Source organism: Tauraco erythrolophus, chromosome 14 (assembly GCF_009769465.1).
Source record: "Tauraco erythrolophus isolate bTauEry1 chromosome 14, bTauEry1.pri, whole genome shotgun sequence".
Taxonomy (NCBI): domain Eukaryota; kingdom Metazoa; phylum Chordata; class Aves; order Musophagiformes; family Musophagidae; genus Tauraco; species Tauraco erythrolophus.
In genome coordinates, this window is record NC_141478.1 from 11,958,380 (window position 1) to 11,972,620 (window position 14,241).

The 14,241-nt window shown below is 40.3% G+C and overlaps 1 protein-coding gene across 6 annotated transcripts in view; it reads right to left on the reverse strand.

The window, feature by feature from the left end:
• The window catches only part of GALK2 (galactokinase 2), a 49,844-nt gene extending 35,671 nt beyond the window's left edge, over positions 1 to 14,173 (reverse strand). For 4 of the 6 annotated variants that reach the window (XM_086620069.1, XM_086620066.1, XM_086620065.1 and 1 more), the window contains exons 1-5: positions 12,778 to 12,836; positions 10,260 to 10,348; positions 8,778 to 8,901; positions 3,640 to 3,730; positions 621 to 767 (exon numbers count right to left, since the gene is read on the reverse strand). In XM_086620069.1, the coding sequence (XP_086476195.1) occupies positions 621 to 767; positions 3,640 to 3,730; positions 8,778 to 8,901; positions 10,260 to 10,348; positions 12,778 to 12,830 (504 nt within the window). In that variant the 5' untranslated portion in view covers positions 12,831 to 12,836. Of the gene's footprint in view, positions 1 to 620; positions 768 to 3,639; positions 3,731 to 8,777; positions 8,902 to 10,259; positions 10,349 to 12,777; positions 12,837 to 14,128 lie in introns of those variants that run through there. The other 2 variants (XM_086620070.1, XM_086620068.1) reach the window with 2 other exon arrangements.
• Between the last annotated feature and the right edge of the window lie 68 nt (positions 14,174 to 14,241).

Below are 14,241 nucleotides of genomic sequence, written 5' to 3' on the forward strand. Positions count from 1 at the left end.
TATTACATGAGCCAAATTCTACTAACAGTTGTACTGCTAACGGGTCACATACTTGGGGGTTGTTTTTAGACTAATGTTTGTTTAAAAAAGTGGGGAATACATTTTGGATTGTAAACACGTTCATTCCAAAAAAACTGTGAAGAGAATAAGGAGTGTTAGATGGAAGAATTTTACCTCTACTTTGTGCTGATTATATAATTTATCAAGAAATTGTTCCACAGGCCTCCAACAGATGCTCTGCTGTTTAAAGCCATGAAAAGTCATTCAGGGAGAGGGTAAAGGCCTCGGGGGTGTGGTCCACATGCTTCAGCACATATATCCTCAGTCCTGGCCTGCAGATAGCACATCTGGTCCAGGCATGGACCTGATGGTTGGCCAAAATACAGGCTTACAATAACGCTCCTTTTTCAGCTTTAATGTAAGCCTGTTTTCTTGCCAAATTCAAATCCTGCCAAACTTTGGCCAAAGATGTTTGCTCAATTGTGCAATATCTTAAGTTTATATCCAACAACTCTTTGTAAAAACAATTGTATCGTGTTTTTAATGTTTACAGGCATTAACAATATTTAATTTTAAGTAGAATTTTACTGCTGACACTCTCATGTTTTACAGTAAATTACCTTAGAGAGGGTTTTTCCATTAGCTCTTAGTGTCACGAGTCCTGCACAGCACACCAAAGCACTGGAGCTAGAGAGACCAGAACTTGGAGGGATGGTTCCATCTAGCAGACAATTCATTCCAGTTGGGTTATTAAGACCAAAATGTTCCTAACAATGAAAAAATAAACAATCTCAGTTTCAAGTACAGACAGGCTCAGGCTTGCAATTATCTAATACTTAGAAAGAGAATCTTTCTGCTGAGTTGCTGGAAGCAAGGACCTGCTTCTGGTATCTCCAAAATAAAGCAAAATTTTCATTCTATTCCTTAAGAACAAAGCTAACAGCAGGGCTTCAGCCAAAGGTATGTCTGCAATTCCTGTCCACAAACATATATGAGCTGACAGAACTGTACCCCAAGCAGAATTCAGTACGGGCTAAATTCCCAAGAATTTACCAAGCTTCGTGGGTGGGTTTTGCAGCACTGGCTCTGCTCTGAGCTGCCGTGGTGACAGTACCAGAGGTTACCAAACATTTTATACCCTACTTTTGTCCTTTTCTCCACAGCTTCTCAATTAAGGCATCCTGAAGAGCTTAAGGTCCACTTTACGCTTCACATCTAATGCTGGCACGTTGTACGAGGGAGCCACATCATGCTGGTGGGGAACTAGTAGCCATGCAGCTGTACTGGAAGCCAGATACTCCCATCTCCTGAAGTACCCGCAGCACCGACACTGAGAAAATCACAATGGTACTTGAAAAACACTATGCTTTAGGAAGCACGAAGGCTTACCTACCAGCAGTGAAGGTCTCTGTCATGCTATTTTTAGAATAAAGTTTAAAATATTTTTACACAGAAAATACGAAAGTCATAAATCCTCATGTACATCCTCTTATAATTACTCTTTAGTTGCTTTGTATTTTTACTTATAATAATTTTAACATAAATTTATGTCTGTTGTTAGTTTGAAGTAAATATGCAGGACGTATTAAAAAAAACAATGAATGTATACGAGGAGTATATGAATAGTTATATTCTGATACTGATTTATATGTTAATAAACTATGTTACAATGTCAATAATCAGAAAAAAATGGCAGTGTTTCCATAAAGAAGTGCTTATTCTACTACTTTTCCTGAAACAACTTCGACCATAAATACCAATGGTAGAGGTCAGCAAACACAAAGAACCTCCTTTAACGTTTTCTACCATCACTTCAAGTTATTTTAAAATTCCCTTTCTACAAATACAAGGGAATTCATACCTGAAATACTATTGCTGCCCATGCCCCTTCATGAAGAACATTAGACAGGCGTGTTCAAAAACAGAAAACGCTTGAGTAACCAGAAACTGATCCACAGTTTCTGGACTGTCTTGACTGTGAATCAGGCTTGCAAACTTATCACGCGATGTTTAAATAGCAAATGTACTTCAGTTTCAAAAATGAAAATGGACTTTGCCAAGTTCTGCAATAGTTCTGTCCCAAAAGGATAGCATGTTCAACTTAATATAAACAGATTATCCCGCTGGACCCTCTGAGTACTTGTGTTTCACTGTTTCTTAAGTCTGTAACAGTTATGCTTATTTTCTGCCAGTGCTAGAGTCTGCAAACCTGCTTTGCGAATTAACCTTCAAGTATGAAAGCTTGTCCTTAGGAAACAAATCGCAGTAGCAGACAGCAAAATAAATAAAGTCAATTGGTTATGCTAGCCTTAATATAAGAAAGGATCTATTGTAAAGAAACCTAATCTATAGCTCTACAGTCAATGTAATTTAAATGCCTGTGTCACTGAGCAATACAAAATTGAAAATGCTCATGTTACTGCAAACGTAAGTAATTTATTGGGGTCTAAACATAGGGGCGGGGGTCTGTTTAGGAACTGTGGATTGTAGTAAAGTGATTTGTGGCACTGACTGTTCCAAATATTGTATTTTGAAGACTCTGGAGGCAGGTTTGAGGCAGGCTTTGTCAGCTGCCTGCAGTCCTTATCTATTGGATTGTCCTATGGGCTGACCTAGATGGCCTATCCTGAGGCAAGCTTCATGTGCTTTAGAACTCACATTTACCCATAATTCAGGCTGGCTGTGGTGACCTGTCCCTGACCTAGCCATCACGGTTTATCTCATCTGCCCTTCCAGAAATATCACTGGCTTGACATCGAGCTGAGAAGCCACCGTTTTTTCCTCAAAGGGTTATGAGCCACCTGCAAACAGCAGGTGAGATTTATAGGAAGCCTCAATTGTGAGTTCAGGCTGCCTCCCAGGACAAGACTGACGATCAGCACTTGGTTTCACACACAGTTCAGTCTTCAAGTCAGTCTGGAGACAGGCTAGCTCATAAAGCAGAAGATAAAGCTCAAATGAGCAGACAGGAAAACGTCTGTGTTCAGTGTTCCTGCCTTTACCACAAGTGTGCTGTTTCCAGCATAGTTGTGCTCTTAACTCAGGAAATTTTGAAAATCCCATTCAAATTCCACGCACTGAAAATCTGGGTAAGTAGCAGTTCTTCCTGGAATATTTCTTCTGTATGATGTTTACTTACTTTTTACGTTTTCTTTTGCCTACTGCATGAGTCAGCCTCTCTCAGTTGTTGTGCACAAGTTGCAGGTTTCCAACATTAATGGAAATTAATGTTTTTAAAAATGTTTCCTTGGGAAGAAAAGAACTAAAATATGATCTTTGTGTCCAAACAGACAAGCCTCCAAACCTTTTTAAAAGCAAATTTTAATTAGATTATTCAATTGGACAGCACTTTTTAAATTCAAAATACAGAACTGTCACCTTGATAATGAGTATGATCATGACTTTACTATGTAAATAATTATTTGCTATTGTCATTTATGTAATAAAAGTGAAAACAGAGCTCTGCAAATATCTTAAAACAAACCCACTCATATCTCCTCTTCAAATTTTAACATAAAAATACTTAACTGTATGTTAAGAAAAGCTATGGAATGCAGAGAAGTATTTTGAGAGTGAACAGACAGGCTTGTCGTATTTTACTTCTACATCAGTTTCGTAAGTTAAATGGATTTGGCTTACCTGAATACCCTTCAGTCCACACAGGAAGTAGTTATGCCATTGAGGTTTGGTTTTGTCAATCTGAATGTTATTAACATTAGTACTGAAATCCCTGTGAAAACACAAAAACCTTGAGGTTTTAACTTGTCAGTAAGTTTAGTTTGGAAAAGCATGGCTTATTACTGCCACCTTCTGATGAACAAAAACATTTTGATGTTAATTTTTTACAGTGCAATGGTTTTGGGGTTTTTTTTGTACAGATCTTCTCTATTAATCAATTCTATAGGGATTTTTTAAATGTAAGCATAAGAATGTTTGCTTAAGTTACTGAATTTATTAAATAAATTCAGAAATTAAACTGCCTTTGGCATCCTTAATTAATGCAGCATGACTTCCATCACGTGTGTGTTTGTCTGATCACTTAGAGAAGTGACAATCTGAACAGTTGCATCTGTCAACCCCAGAACAGAGATAAACACACTTCAGGCTGTACGGTGATCCCTGCTTAGGAAGTCATCTTTGTTACCTTTGCTCTGAATGGCATGTTGCTAAAGCAGGCCTAATGCTGCAATATTGTATGATGTATGTTACAAGATGTAATTAAAACAATTTAGTCTAAAATATTTTATCTGTTTCCTCCAGCATAATTCTGATAATCGTTTTCCTACAGCATCTTCGTTTCAAAAGAATGAAGATGGTAAGCCTGAAAGTTCCTAAAGAAACTAATGCTACAGACAGGTGCTGTCAAAATGGGCATGGAGTGATGCACAGAGGCCTCAGAGGAGCATCAATCACCAAGAAGAGCAGCTTGTTTAGAAGTCTATACTGTTGAATGCCCAATAACTACATCTACTTGATGTCATCACAGCAGATGCCCAACACAGAAAGAGGAAAGGCATCATGAATGTCAAGAAAAGCTAACAAAAATTATTCAAAAGTTGCTGGCTAAGCTGTGCTTTACAAGGTAAGGTCTGCCAAACAATATGAACAGGGGCAGCTGAATTCCCTGGAAATATTTTGGTTTAATGGGAACAGAAAAAACTTTCAAGAAATTATACAGCAGGGGACAGCCTGCAACTCCTAAGATGTTGGAATTCATCGTTCTCATGCTGGTCCTAGTCTGCATCTGTAAACTACATAAGTTAGTGATGTGCTGGGTTTATTTTTATCCAAAATAATATCACTTGTTAATACCCATAATGAATACCAGTGTGAAGGTGTTTTTATCAGTAAACTGTTTCATATATTCACATATTATACTAATATAAAGCATCTTTACAATTACGTAATTGTCTTCAAACCATGGCTGAAATCTTTATTCTGGTGCAATTACAGGCTGCAATTTTTGTGTTATGCAACCTGCAAACCCGACAATCAGTGTAAAAATAGACCCACAATCCTGCTCCCTCTTCATACGGTCTAATGCTAGCCATGCTGTAGTGAGCTACTCCGTTTGTATTATCAATCTACAACCTATACCTAGCTCAATGTTACGTGACAGATCTTACACTTTAAGTATCAACTTAGAATTGCCATTTTGTCAGTTATAAATTTCATTTCAACATTCAGTACAGTGCAGAAATATCAGAGATTGGTGCATAGTTTAACATATAAATTGCTGTCTTTCAGTCTGAACTGCTCAAAATAGTGCCACTTACAGGACTTTATCAACAATGCAGCATCGAAGAACCGTACAAAGAATTGTACAAAGTGAGTGCTCAGAAACTACTGGAGTGTGTAGAGTAACACAAAAGATCTGAAAGGGAGTATTAAGATTACAATACAAGGAAAGTTTGAGGATAGCTGTAAATTCTTCCAATTTTGAGATTCATGTGTATTTAGAGCAATGTCCCAGAGAATAAAACAACATCATTTTGCTTATGGCTTTTGAATATAACAAAAAAACTCAGAAGTACTTGTAAATTAGCAAATACTTGTCAAAAGTCATGAAGATCCTCATCCCTGGAAGTGTGCAAGGTCAGGCTGGATGAGGCTTTGAGCAACTTGGTCTAGTGGAAGGTGTCCCTGCCCATGGCAGGGGGGTTGAAACTAGATGATCTTTAAGGTCCCTTCCAACTCAAACCATTCTATGAATCTATGATTTAAAAAACTAGTGTGCTTTCTTATGTGTGTTTTCTACAATCATTCTAAATTATTGTTGTAAAAAAGCAAGGCTGATGGAAATCAATACGTAACAGTGATTAACAGAAAGCAAATTTGAAGTCCTCTTTCTCTCAAAAATAGTTCTAAAATATTTTATTTTTGTAACTTTTTACATATTAAGACAAGGTAGAACTTCAATGAACAAGAAGACATATACCATGATTGCATTTGCTGGTTTGTGAATGAAACACATTTAGTTTGCTATAAAAACCAATTCCAAAATGCCCAGTCTTTATCTTAAATAAGTAAATCTTCAATTTTGCCTTCCTCCTACTGGAAGATAGGCAGTTGGAATAAGAGCTTTGTAATAAAATAAAATAAATAATTGGGGAAAACATATCTGTAAGGTAAAAATACTATGATATTGTCTGTTCCAGCCTTTCTGTTTTAAAGGATTCTCGGGAAAGCTTACCCCTCCTCCAAGGCTGGATGTAAGTATTCCAATTCTTCCATACAACTGGAAAAGATCAGCTTTTTGGGTAGAGTGAAAAAAACATGTGGCTAAGGTCGCTTTTACTGCTTGAGTAGTTATTAATCCTTATTTTTGGGAGACCAATTTGGGTCTTTCTCACAGGACCTCATTGTCTTGTCAATCTGCTAGTTGATCTGTTTAAGCCCTCTAAACAAAAAAAAATTTTTTTTTTAATAAAGAAGATTTTCAGGTTTTGCCATGAGATGGAAACCGATTGGTAATTATCATCCTCATATTTCTGAAGGCATTTTGAGAAATAATGTGTCAGATATTCTCTGTACATGAACTTCTCAATTACAAAGATGGTATGTGAAGGGGAGGTATTAGGAACTTTTGAATACTGTTTTAGCCCAAGTAACATAAAAGACATCTGATCAGTTGCAAAGATTTATGATGAAAAACACATCCGGTATTTTTCTTGCAAACTCTTCTCCATCCTGTTTTTCCTAAAAGTTAACATGAACTGTCAGGGTGGACAAGAGCTACAGAACTGTTACACATTTTACCAGTTCACAAAAGAAGAATGGAATAGGAAATAGCGATTCTACGGAGGCTTATGGTTAGTCCTCGTTCACCAAAGGCCTATATATATGCATCCGCCACAGGCATAAATCTACCAGTGTAAGAGGCTGAAAAAAAAGATATACTGTCAACAGTTTTGTTATGTGGTGTAACATTCAAAGTGTTGAAAGAGACTTCTTTGTTATGAAATTATGGGTATGTTTTAGCTTTATTTTTAAGAAACAGTGTCTCAACAAAACAGATGCTTAATGCTGTATTCTGAGACCTCTTCTTGGTTTATAGTTTAAAACGTGACTTCAACCTGAAACCAGGGCAGATATAATAATATAGTGACTGTGTATGCAATTTGAATTCACAGGTTGTAACTTCTAGATTTGGTAGGAACTTCATGTAGGAGAATACATTAGGAGAAGGCCATTCCAATTGTGATGTGATGTGCCAAAGCTTAAAGACCAAGTAAAAATGTTTACCTTTTGGTTACTGCTTTATTTAGCATCCATTATAACAACTTTTCCTAATCAAAGCTATTATAATTCTGGAACCGGTGCCTCTTGCAGAGCGGTTTTGCAACACACTTAAGCCCTGTTGTAGGTTGCTATTAAACAAAGAGAAAGGTCCCACTCATACATTCCGTTTCCTTTCCCCCTGCTTACCACTGCATGTTCCCACTGTTTACCTCCCAGTCAGCTTTAGCGCTGAGTGCAAGGCACGTCAAGTCACTAAAATGACAGAAAATTAACCAGGCAAAAAATGGGTGAATAGTGCACTTTATGATCAGTGCACCTTATGATCAGACAAGTACTACACCTGGTAAAAGTTAGAGAGGATGGATGGATGTTAGGGACAGGGAGACCAGGGGTAAAAGAAGCAAGCCATTGCCTTTGGTGGTGGTAAACTCTTAGTTCAGACCAGCTATAGTGTGAAAACATACTCCACAAAGTGAGCGAAAAATATTTCGGTATTTATACTTAACCACGGAACTCAAATTTTTTTTTCAACTGCCTTAGTTGCAGGCAGCAGTTCAGAACATGTTTTTATAACAAACTGAGCTTTGAGCAGGAATATATGCTTGAATAGTTCCCACTTTTGGCAATATGTTTCTGTCCCTGTGCTGCCATACACTGTGCTTTCAGTGAGTAATTTACCACTGGCTTAATAAAAATGGCTTAAACCAAGCTTATGCTGATTCTGATTTCTGAAAAATGCCCACAGAAGTTCACATGGATGAGTGACCTGATCTGAACTGCCAGAACCACACAAATATCAGTCTTTTACAAGGAAGGAGGCAGAAAAACGTGGCTGAAGTTGAAAAGAATAGCAGGATTACTTCCCTGTGTTCAGCACTTGTGAGACCATAACCAGAATACTGCATCCAGTCTGGCATTTCCCAATACAAGAAAGACATTGGTAAACTGCAGGAGACCAGCAGAAGGCATCAAGATGGTCACAAGGGATCTCCAAAGGTCCCTTTCAACCTAAATTAGTCTACGATTCTGTGAACAAGCAGCTGTGGAGGAAGTGGAAGAGAGGGAATAGAGATTCTTCGCGCCAGGATTGTTGCTAAAGCCATTGTGTTGTGAAAATACAGCCCCAGGTTCTCCAGAGCAGGGGAGTGTTAGCTTATGTATGCAGTAATTGATTACAAAACATTTCACTCCCTTCTCCAGGAGAAACTGAACTGCTGCCAATTGTGGGGATTACATCAAGAAAGATAAACTAAAAGAAGGGAAGACAGGATTGCACTTTTGGAAAGATGAAAAATCAGAGGCCTCGCAAGAGAAATCTGAACAAACAGGTGGGAGACAGAAGCTGCAAACCTATTGCTCTAAACTACGATGCACAGCATAGAGACAATGGCATTCCATCTGCTTATATAATTCATTTTACACAATTCAAGTCTGTATCACAATGGAAGTTTATCAGATTGCTGAAAAGTCAACCTGTATTGCAACTGCATATGGAGGTTCATAAAAATTAGTCAATAGACAAAATGATTACTTACAAGTATGAAGAACTTGTATTTGCCAGTTGCACAACTTGAGTTTTTACAGGCTCTACTGCAATCAGTATATCTTGTTCTATAGCCATAGGGAGCACAGCATAACCACAGTAGTCTATATGTTCTCCTACCAAAGAAACAGACAATTACAATATTTTGGAATAATTCTTTCTACAATAGCAGTAACAAGGTTTCTACAGGGGTTCAGTGTTCTTTATAGTATGAGACAATTTCTGAGCGTCCCAACTCTTATTATTTAAAGTTCGGGGTGCACTACACAAAAATTTTGTTCTTTCTTTGAAGATTTTATCTATTGCATCTGTTTATACGCCTTCATGTTTCAACATCAGCTTATAAAAATTAAAAGAACACTACATAGATTACTGTCCGGCAATGAGAATGACCACATTATTTGTATATTGTTGTGACAGTACAAAAAATTAAGTCTAATCACGCTTAACTGATGACTGGAAGAGATAAAGGCAGCACAGGTTTCTCCATTATGTGACTTCATTATCTATTTTTTTTCATAAAATTTCTGGACCTATTTCCAATAAGATAATAATTATATTTAAATAATAATTAATGCAGTTAAATACAACACATAAAGTAACAATCAAATAGAAAATGTATGTAGTAAATGTAGTAAACATTCTCTGTCTTGGGACTAATTCCCAGTTAGCATATGCTGTCTATTTAATCTGTATGATATGTTCACACAACACCAAGAAAAAAATTATCATTAATTGCACAAGGACTAATTAATTTTTAAAGCTTTGTTTTGTAGGATCCTTTTACTTACAATGTTTTCAAATTGTAGTGTTACTTTATGAATATACAAGAAACTGAGCTCTAGGGAGAGCACAATGCTAACATGAATAGAGAAATCTCAGAAATAAGGCTGCCACGGAAATACAGGTAAGTCCTAAACAAAAAATAATTGTGTCTCTCCAGTCTGCCAGTGAATCACAACCAACCGTTCTAAGTTCTGTGGACACATCTCTACGGTACAAGGAAAAAGAGGACATCATGGTAGACACATTTAATGCTTTATCATATGCATTGCTGTGTGGTTGGTTATATATGGTAACTTCAATAATAATGGAAGAGAAAAACCCATACTAATTTAATTTGTGGATGCACTGTTCATCAACTACTTTAGATTAGATTTCCAAAGCCTTAAAAAAAAATGGTATCCAACCATAAGCTGGCAAATGACTCCAATTTTCAAAGCTATCACTACTGTCTATAAATGTTTTTTCCAAAACTGATATTTGAGTGTGTAGTTGTTTATAATGAGGTGTAGTAAAAGCTAGTTTATAATGAGGTGTAGTAAAGTATTATATTCTCTTTTCCATTTACCACAAGCAACTTCTCTGAAAAAAAAATAAAATTAAGACCAACATTTTTTTAATTCTATGTTTTAAACTACTAGCCTTCCATGATGGCAGATAAAATAACAGAAGATTAATTTTCCTCTTTTACCTATTAAGTTGACTCGTCCTGGCGCACGAACATAAAACTTGGGAGCTGATCCAAATTTTGATATAAACATCTCCTTCAGCTTCTGCAATCTGAAAGACAGGTTAGAAACATTTAGAAATACTGTATTTGCATAAAAGGCAGGCAGTTTAAATGTCTCTTGAAGTAAATTTGAGTCAACTTTTTAAGTACATGGAGTTCTCTGTTACCTCAGGAGTGACATTAAGCTGCTTATTTTTGCTCTTCAGATAACATTGATTGTGACAGAGGAGAGAAAACTGTATTTAGAATATTCTAATTAATAAGAAATGTGTATGTTCACTTGAAAAGGATAGAAGAGTCCTTATTTTAAGTCCTTTGTCTAGGTTGGCTCTAGACAGAAGCAGGCAGTTGTCTGGGTTAACAAAATACCACAGCCTCCACCTACTTCTCCCGTGTCTGTGAAACTGTTTGCCATTGAGGAAGAATCTGGCAATGTGGACCAATGGCTCATTTGTGGCACTGGGATTTGTCACATACACACACACAGAGGCACCACCGAAAGGCACGTGCCACCGAAAGTTCCAGCGCAAAGAAAAATTTGTCATATTGCTTTATTTGCTAAGACTGTAAGGGTATCTAGCTTCTGCTCTGTGTTTGCAAGGTTGGGATGCTTTAGCATGTCACACAGGAACAGAGAGTAAACAAAGACTGAGAAGAGATTAAGCCATTATCTTAGCGAAGCATAAGAAATTTGATAGTGATTCACTTTAGAACTGCCTCAAAGTAATTTAGGTTGCAGAGTAACCCATTAATTTTCATTAATGTAACCAACAGACTAAAATGAGGAAAAAGTAGAATAAAAGAAAAATAACCTTTAAAGTGGGACTTAATATTTCACCCGTATACCCTGTTGGCTTTCAAGTACGTAGCAAATCAAGGTGGGGTTTTTTTGGCTTTCAGTCTACTACCAAAAATCCAGTAACAGGAACCCTGCTAAGGTTTCTACATTTAGTCTAAGACTAGAACTGGAAGCCAGTGTTAATGCAAAGTGTAAACAAGCAGATAGCAATAAGAAACAGATGTTACAAAATTTCACAGTCAATTATTTAGTTTGTACTTCTTCCTAAAAGCTGTGTTACTGTCCAACTATATATATTCAAATGTTTTGTAAGACTTCTTTACATGGAAAGCTACAAATTATTTTTTGTGATTTTTTTTTAACAGATCTTTCAGTACTTTTCCATCTTTGTGCCCAGTAATAAAGCTGTATTAGGTCCCTCTATAACTTCCCCTTCTTATAATCTCGCCTAGTATTGATTAGTTTATCACTCTTCCAATTAGCAGAAGCAATTTCTGCCATTTCAACGTACAATTCCATTTCTAGATCACATTAATACTACAGTTCATGGAAGAATCTGTTGGCAGAATTCTAAGTGTTAACTTTATTCCTTTTTGTGTCAGTGTTTACAATGCTTGTTTCACAGATATTTTTATAGTGGTGTTGGTACCAAGAGACTGAGAACAAACAGAGCAGTCATGGGGGCATGTTTATCTAAGTGCTGATTGATCTCTTTTTTTCATGTGGGTTTCACAAGCAGGCCTGAGGAAAGGCTATTTACAGGCTTTGGCCTTGATGTTGCAACATGCATGCTGCATTTTAAGCACTGTACCAGAGGTGACTGTCAAAAGCATTAAACAAGGGCATCCCTCACAACTTCACACATCCAAGTGTAGAAATGCTGGACGCCTTCTTTCCACGTGACTTAATGATGAAACTGTGCAATTACATACAAGTAACAAGTTTTAAAAATGACCCTGGAGAATCCAGTGCTAACACAAGTAAAAGGGTTCGTTTGGACTCTTTATGCATTAGACCTCCACGCCCTGAGTGCGACTCCATGGGGAATGAGCGCCCTTGGCACATGCCACAAGGCGTACTAACGCAGAGCCGGACCTATGCTGTTACACGTAATCACATGGGCGTTTCTTTCATAGCCAAAAGGACGAGAGGACGAGCAGTATCCCCAAAATTCTGGAAAAATAAAAAATGTTAGAAGGAAAGATGAATGAATGATTTCTCCTCCTGGCACAGTGGCACTGAGAGAGAGGCAGCGGGGCCGTCCGGGCTGCAGGGAGCTGCGTTTGGCGGAGCAGGGGCAGGAGGGGCTGGTGACCAGCACGCAGCCCTGCGGCGGGGGGAGAAGGGGGCCTGGGGCCCCTCTGCCAGCCCAGGCCCGCTTGCTGGCGAGAAAATCCTAGCACACCCCGGCCGACGCGGCTGCGGCAAGGCTGCTGCCAGGGCCACACAAAATGCCAGTGTCACGCTGTTTGTGCTGAGACAAGTCAAATATCACAGGTGGAAACCCTCACGCCTCGGTCTGGGGCCATGGAGACAGGCCGTCCCACCTGCCCTCCCGCGTCCCCTGCCCACCCACAGCCGGCCCGCCCGCTCCCGCACAAACGGCGGCGGGCTCCCGCGTCCTGCCTGCGGACATGGCCTCTCGCTGCGCGGCCGGGCCGAAAGAAGCGACCCACCCACCTGGGCTGCTCGGCCAGCGGGACCGGGAGGGTGCTGGGGGCGTCCGCCGCCATGGCGCTCACCCCGCTGGCCCCCGGCTGCGGCGCGCAGCGGCGGCGTGCGGCGGCTCCGGCGGGGCCGCGATCACGGGACAGGCAGACACCGTCCTTCCGGGCAACGGAGCCAGCAGCCCGGCCTCCTCCCCGCCCCGACCGCGGCGGCGGGGCACCGCAGTGGCGACCGTCCTCGGCCCCGTCTCGTAGCCCGCCCGGCTATGGGGCCGCGCTGCCCTCGGCTCCTCGCCCACCGCAGTCCCGGCGTGACAGGAAGGCTGCTGTGACATGCGAAGGAAATGGTTTTTTCCGTCATTCCTGTCAGAATTTAGCTGGCAACAGGGAAACTTGACAAAGTGCAGCCGGGCGGGCGCACGGCGCCAGGAGCAGGGTGCCCGGGCAGGCACCTCCCGGGCCCTGTGGGGCCGGAGTCGCCCTCAGCACCGTGCACTGGGGCAGTGCCGCTTTGCCGGCAAAAAGCACGTGTAATGAAAATACTAAACAAATTAGCAATGCTTTCCCTGACGGCACGTCTTTTTTCCCCCTTGTATTTTTCTGGTGTGTGGTTCCACAAGCTTCCCTTGGACAAGCAGTCGCAGCTCCTGGTTTACCCCTCGAGATTAATGGCTGCAGTTACTTTGAGGAACTGAAGCTTTTCAAATGTGTTTACGAGCTCACTTCCTCATTGCTATTGTCTGTTTTGGTGTACATCTTAAAGCCCCTAATATTTAACTCATGAAGCTTTAAGTGCTTGGACTGAGAAAAGCATAAGTAACACTGAAATTTCATCGTGGATTAACGTGTCTTTCTGAGGTAAAACTTTTTTTCTCCCGATTAGTATGGCTGGCAGAATAGAAACACGTTTTTCTAAAGACTTAGAAGTAGCCATAGAAAAGAAAAAAAAAAGACCCTCAGAAACTGTAACAACATAAAATGACCAACTACAGAAAAATCTGGAGACCAAGTCAATGCTGCGTCTGGGAGTCTGAGAGAACCACGGGCTTCGTGGAGCCTGTGGAGAGGCGAAGTTGGCTGTCGGGGCATTGAAGGCAGCAGCAGAAATTAGTGTGTAAAGATCTTTAGAAACCCTTTAGATCTTTAGAAACCCAGTGCTTTGCAAGGCCCGTGGTTTTTGCAGTTTAGGCCTTTTAAAGCTGCTGCTACAGTACTGTTTATGGTAGACACGGGGCTTGTAAACCATGGAGCAGCACTGAGTGAGGGAAGCAAACTGCACGGAGAGCTCCGCCATGTCGCCAGTACCAGCCAGCGGCCGGGCGTTTCAAATCTCCCATCCAGAGACGCACAGTCACACGACTTACAGCCTCGGTACGGGAGCCGGACTCGCAGCGCTCGCACCCGGATACACGGCGGCGCCACGGCGCGCTCCTCGCCCCGGGAAGGCCCCTCCGCCGTCAGGGGGCGAGGCGCTGCC